General features: G+C 42.5%; 1 protein-coding gene across 1 annotated transcript; it reads right to left on the bottom strand.

The window, feature by feature from the left end:
* Positions 1-329: 329 nt before the first annotated feature.
* Positions 330-953, bottom strand: LOC145064616 (uncharacterized). Its single transcript, XM_079012029.1, has one exon. The coding sequence runs from the start codon at positions 951-953 to the stop codon at positions 330-332; it is 624 nt and encodes a 207-aa protein (XP_078868155.1).
* Between the last annotated feature and the right edge of the window lie 6,212 nt (positions 954-7,165).

Here is a 7,165-nt window from a genome sequence, read left to right as displayed (position 1 = left end):
GCTGCGGGTGCATTGGTGAGCCCAAAAGGCATCACCACAAACTCAAAGTGCCCATAACGAGTACGGAATGTTGTTTTCTCAATGTCTTCTTCACAAACTCGCATCTGATGGTAACCGGAACGTAAATCAATCTTGGAAAACCAAGACGCTCCTTGAAGTTGATCGAAAAGATCGTCAATACATGGAAACGGGTACCTATTCTTTATCGTGCGCTTGTTTAGCTCCCTATAATCAATACACATTCGCTGGGATCCATCTTTTTTCTTTACAAAGAAAATAGGAGCACCCATTGGTGAGCATCTTGGCCGTATAAACCCTTTATCACTTAGTTATTGAAGTTGATCTTGGAGCTCTTTCATTTCAGGTGGTGCCAAGCGGTAAGGATATTTCGCTACTGGAGTCACACCTGGCACCAAATCAATGTGAAACTCTACTTGCCGAATAGGTGGCAAGCCAGGGAGTTCCTCCTGAAAGACATCGCTGAAGTCGGAAACGATAGGAACGTCGTCTAGTGCTATAGCAGAAGAGCAAGAAGCCATGGCTAGGCGGGGAATGTCCCCCTGGATAATAAGTTCTCCACCTCTAGGGTTTTGAACACGAACTTGCTTCTTACGACAGTGGATTTCCGCATCAAACGCATCAAGCCAATCCATGCCTACGATAACGCAGAGCTCTCGCATCGCAATAGGGATAAGATCAATAGGGAATTCAACTCCAAAAAACTCGAGAGTGAAACCCCGATAAACATCGGTGACATAAATAGTGCGGTTGTCGGCAACTTCGACAACCATTGGGCGTGCCAATTTTCCGATACTACGCCCCAAACGATTGATAAACATGCGAGATACAAAAGAATGGGTAGCACCGCTATCAAACATAACAACAACGGGCTCGGAATCTAGAAAATAAGTGCTTGCCACTGTCGCTGTAATCACCGACTCCTCCGCAATCATCTAGTGAGCACAACCTCGTGTCACCATAGTGGGTCCCTTAGAGGACGATGCAATTGCAGGATTTGTACCCCCGTCTCCTTTACCAGTATTCAACTTCGGGCATTCGGGCTTCTTGTGTCCCGTCTCGTTGCAGTGATAGCAGAAGTAATCCGAGGAACTGCACTCACAGGGGGAGCCTTACAATTCTTCCAATGATGCCCTGGCTTTTGGCAGTTGTAGCATATCAACGGATTTTTCTCGCCCTGACCTAAAGACGGCCTGTACTCATACCTTGACTTACCACCCTACTTTTGCTTTTTCTGGGCATCTCCGGATGTCTTGGAAGAGGTGTCAATGGCCTTCCTCTTGAACTGGGTCTGCAACTCGATTTTCCTCCTCCTCGCTGCATCCATGATCGCGGATAAAGTCAGGAACTCCTGCATGCTAACGAATTCCCAAATATCGGTACGTAGAATGGCAGTGTATCGGCTGGCCAACCAGGCCTCGTCCCCAGCAAACGAGGGACAAAAAGATAGCATCTCCAAGAACTTGGCGTTCAGGTTGCTAACGGACTCGGTAGTCTGCTGTAAGGCAATGAACTCTTGTTGCATCCGCTGCTGCTCCACCTTAGGCACATATTGTGCCTCGAACCTCTCCACAAATTGGGCCCAAGACATGGCCCTCACTTCTTCTTCGTTTAGTAGAGCGGTGATGGTGTTCCACCATGTCTTTCCCCTTTTTCGCAGCTGATTCATGGCGATCACAACTTTGTACTGGTCCGGACACCCAATAGTTATGAAGGCGCCCTCAACATCTGATACCCAGTGCTTAACAGCAACTGGTTCGGATTCACCGTTCCAAATAGGATGGCTACACTTGCTGAACTTCTCGAAGTAGTATGCCGAATCCTGAACAGGCAGAGCCGGTAACTCTCCCCCGGGAATAGCCGCGAGGCGCTGATCCAGAAGAGCACCGAATTGGTTGATTATGTCGTTGGTCACACCTAGGATTAGTTCATTGAAAGCGTTATTGAATTCCTTAGCGACAATATTCCCAACTTCCTTCATTTGGAGTTGATTAAGTCGAGCAGGTGGAGCCATTGGTATCCGCAGAAGAAGGAAAATCTTAGAAACAATTCAGCCTAGATATTTCTAGGAATACACAACACTCAGCTTGCTGAAAATATTTCAACCTTGCCCCGACCCGAAACCGGAACCGATGTTTCAAATAGTAGGGGCCCTTCTACTACCTTCCACACAAGTTCCAATTTCGCATTCACGTCTAGTTTCAAAATTTCCAGTTCGCTCTAGCCGTTAATTTTACAACTCTCTCACATGTTAACACTAACTAAGTGTGTAATCTAATATTTTAAGGCTAGTAGAATCCAATTCATAGTCAACAATTTATCATAAACATTTAACATAAGAAATATGGCTTACTTGGCTGGCTGACAGGCACATCGCGACATCTTCCACTACTAGTCTTCAGAAGGTTTGAAAATATTTTAAAAAGAAAATAAACGCTTATAGAGTCTCAAATTTGAGTCTAGAACATCCACAAGAATGCCTAGTTCCCTCAAACTGTGGCTCTGATACAAACTTGTGACACCCAAATTTTTGCAAAAATTTTAAACTTTTAAAACCCATCTTAAATTAAATTAAAACAACTGAAATAGTCATAACATAATCCATCAACTTAATAATCATATAAAATAAGTGCGGAAGTAATAATAATAATAATAATAATAAGGTCCCAACAAAAAATAACTAGTAGCGATGTCCCGGTGCTCCATGTCAAGCCTTAGCCTCTTTAATCTTAACACCTGAAAAGTTATAAGGGAAACCATAAGCACAAAGCTTAGTGAATTCAAACACAGACATTGTACTAACATTCATATTTACTAACCCTAATCCATTTTCCAATTATATTTATATGATAAGGGCAAAGAACTAATCAATGCCTATAATACAAGAAGGACTTGTAGGTTTGAACCGCACCGGGAAGATCCCGTATCATTTGGCCCTAATCACCACACCTCATGATGACTATTACGTTGGTGATATTACCTACCCACCGCACCGGTAAATCTGTATCCTTTGATGGTGTCCCCATATCCATAATTAGTTACATACAGTGCACATGTACGAATTAAAACAATGGTTATATAGCATGCCTTTATAATAAATTCAAATAATCACACACGAGCTAACTAGCAAACGCAAACATCAATACAACGGTGTGAGAGAACTCACCTTGAGTGAGTAGTAAGGATAGATAATAATCAAATAATGCTACCAAGCTTGAGCAAACTTCAAAACCTCACCTAAGAAGGACTAAAGGTTAGAAAGGAGAAGTAACGAAGCTATGAGTTGAGAAAAGAGTAATCACAGCAAGGTCTCTAAAACAGACCTGCTGTTCAAAACGGATTTACTCCAAAATATAAAACAGAAACATAGCTTTACCAAAATTTTATAGGAAACTATGATTGTTCAGTTATTCGAAAACTATAAAGAACTCCTTCTAACTCCAAAGGATGAATTAAATATGAATTTTACAAAAAGGTGTATCACTGTTGTCTCCAACAGGACAGTCAAGTGATGTTGGCCAATTCTACCTAACTTTTGTGTATAATTGGTACAAACAAAAAATCAGAGAAATAAAGGACATACAAATGAAAGTCTCAGAGTTGGAATTGAATGAGAAGAATCTCCCAAACTCCAGATATAAAATTCACATTGTGGACAATCACAACACTAGCAAAAGCTGGTGACTGCCCACCGATCTGGAGTGTGGATCCATTCTAACCAATTTATAATTGGAAATAACACCCCATTTTCTCCTGATATTACATTCATAAAATCAGGAACATATAGAAACTTGGAATCACTCTGGATCCTTTTCCAAGCCTTAGAAATGATGAAAACAAAATGACCTATCAGAACAGACCCGGAACAGACCTAACAGCAACGATGGCATTCTTTCCCATAGATAAAGTCCTTATCAGTGAGGTTTGCCTGCTTAAGAAAGTTAGCCAACTCAATTTGTGAACTTTGGGAACTGGTTTGAGGTCCGTTTTATTCTAGAACTCAAGATATGAGTTTTACAAAATGACTATAGATCTTATGGAAAACAAAATCGTAGCCACCCGTGATTCCTTTTGGCTTATCCATCCTTCTCCCTTTGAAACACATTTGAAGATGTGTTCATCATCCCAATTCAGTCCCCATGATCATGGGGGTACTAAAAAGGGTTAGGGATCATTAGGATTTCATTTAGCCACAAGGATGTAATAACAATCAACATGAAAATAAACATAAGCACATAAAATCATCATTCTCCCTTTTAGAGTTTCCATGACCTTTTGCAACATGTAATCATCTAGATCCATCATCCTCCATGTAAGGGGTAAAGATAGGATCTTGAGATGATGTATAACATACAATTCTTTGCAAATAACAAAAGATATATAAATCAATTAAGAAGGAGTAGAAGTGAAGATGAAATCATAAAACTAGAACAAGGTTATGAATCAAATTGTAAGAAAGGATAAGGAGGTTCATACCAATACGAGTCAAGGCTGGAAATGGACAAGAATTAAGCTCCAACCAACAGCCCCTTGGCTGCTCTTGATCCCAAAGAGAGAGAGAGAGAGAGGGACGATTTGAGGGAGAGAGAGAGAGTAGGGTTTAGAATGTTTTTCTTGTGTGTGTTGCAAATGACTCTATTAACACATTAAGTACTATTTACTAGATGGACTTTGCAAATAGGCCCATAGCCCATGGAATTCAATAAAAGGAGTTTACAAGATGATCAAAAGAGTCCAATAACATAAGAAATCAGACCTTGGTTAAATAAATTAACCCAAGGTTACAAAGATAATTAGATTAAAATAACCAAACGTACCAAGAAAAACCGGGGCGTTACAAGCCAGCCCGATACCAGGTGAGACATTGCAGGTGTACCTATCCACATCAAAAGACGCTATTTCATCAGTGCTAGTAGTCGAAAGGAAAGGAAGACAGCTCTCGGTCTACTTTGTGAGTCGGACCCTACAGGGGCCATATATTAACTATCCAGTCATTGAAAACTGGGTGCTCTTCTTAATCTACGTGGAGGCTTCGTCGATACTTCCAGGCCCACTAGATAGAGCTATTGACGAGCTGCCCGTTTAAGCAGGTACTCTTAAAGCCGAAGACATCCGAGGGCCTCACAAAATAGGCTAAAGAGATGGGAGAACACGAAATCAATTATCACCCCAGAGTGAGTATCAAAGGACATACATTGGAAAACTTTCTACTGGAAATTCTGGGAGAGCTCCAGCAGGAAATGAAAGATATCACTCAGCGAGAGCACCCAAAAGATAACAACGACCAATGATAAACCCTCTACATGGATGGAGCTTCCAGCAAAGAAGGCTCAGGAGCAGGCTTAATCCTAACCAGCCCCACAGATGAGGAAATCACTTACGCCTTACGCTTTGATTTCTACACCTCCAACAATGAAGCCAAATATGAAGCCCTGTTGGTCGGCCTAAGATTGGCGGTAAAAATAGGGGCGGAGAAGATAGTAGCTCTAAGCGACTTGCACCTGGCAACCAACCAGGTCATCTTAGAATTCGAAGCAAAGGAAAAACGAATGGAAAAGTATGTTAAGGCAATAGGCGAGTGGACGCTCTAAGTAAACTCGTATCAACATGCTTTGGCCACCTATCCAAGGAGGTCCTAATGGAGGTACTAAAAGAAAGGAGTATCGACGAACGCCAAGTTGACTCTTTATCCACGACGCGTCCCAGTTGGATGACACCCGTTACAGATTATTTGCAGCACGACATACTTCCTGATGACCACACAGAGGCACACAAAACAAGAATATGAGCCCCCCAGTACGCAATCATAAGGGGAGCATTGTATAGGAAAGGTTACACAGCTCCGTGGCTCAAATGCATAGACAATGAGTCCGGGAAGAAGGCTCTCCAGGAAGCCCACACGGGATCAACTGGAGCCCATGAGGGGGTGAGAGCACTCACAAGCAAGATATTACGTACGGGGCTCTACTTTCCGGATATACACCAAGACGCCACCAAATTGACCCGAGCATGCGTGGAGTGTTAGATATTCTCACCAGCACAAGGCGTACCTCCGGCCAAACTAACAAGTATCACTAGTCCATGGCCCTTTTACCAATGGGGAATTGACATCATCGACCCTTTCCGGCCAGAAATTCTAGGAAAGGTGAAATTCTTTATCGTGGTAGTCGACTACTTCACGAAATGGATAGAAGTCGAACCGTTAGCATGTATTGTTGTATAACAAATGATTAAATTCATGTGGAAAAACATTGTTACAAGGTTTGGAATACCTAAGGTGTTGACCAGTGACAAAGGATTGCAATTCTCCGAGAACCCCTTCAGAGACTGGTGCACATAAAGAGGGATAGAGAAAAGATTCACGTTGGTAGCGCACACCTAAGCCAATTGGGAGACGGAGATGTCCAACAGGACACTAGTTCACATGATCAAAAAAAGACTCGGCAAAGCAAAGGGAACCTGGGTAGACGAACTGCCAAGAGTTCTCTGTTCGTGTTGAATCACACCGCGAACCAGCACGAAAGAAACACCATTTAGTCTGACCTACGGGGCCGAAGCGATGCTGCTAGTAGAGATGATGATGGGATCAATACGAATAGAGTATTGCCAGGAACAAGCAAATGACAAAGACTTGTGGGAGAATTTAGATCTTTTGGAAGTACGTCGGGAGTGCTCAAACGTCCGCCAAGCCGCTTACCAAAGAGTAGCGGATGGGTATTATAATCAGCGTGTCAAAGACAAGGCCTTTCATGTCGAGGACCATGTCCTGCAAAAAAACGAGGCCAACCATGCGCAACCCCACGGAAAGCTAAGCCAGACATAGGAAGGACCGTAAAAGGTGGTAGAAGCACAATGTAATGGGTCGTACTCCTTAGATAAACTTGAGGGAAGACAAATCTAATGAACATGGAACGCAAGGAACTTAAGAAAGTTCCACTGTTGAGCGAACCTACAAATCCCTACACATAAGGGAGGACACAGTTCTAGTAAAACATCTCACTGCCGGATTGATCACCCGGACCGACAGACGAACGCTTAGTGTAGTCCGATAGGGAACCTTACTGTAGCATGTATAAGAATTACATGATGACAATAAAAAGAATGTTCCAAAATGCGCTAATCTTAATATGTTGTGTGCTATTGGCAC

The sequence above is a fragment of the Lactuca serriola genome, chromosome 7, assembly GCF_051521515.1.
Source record: "Lactuca serriola cultivar US96UC23 chromosome 7, Lser_US96UC23_V15, whole genome shotgun sequence".
In the NCBI taxonomy this organism is placed as follows: domain Eukaryota; kingdom Viridiplantae; phylum Streptophyta; class Magnoliopsida; order Asterales; family Asteraceae; genus Lactuca; species Lactuca serriola.
The sequence above is the reverse complement of the archived record's forward strand: the minus strand, read 5'-3'. Positions and strand labels throughout refer to the sequence as shown.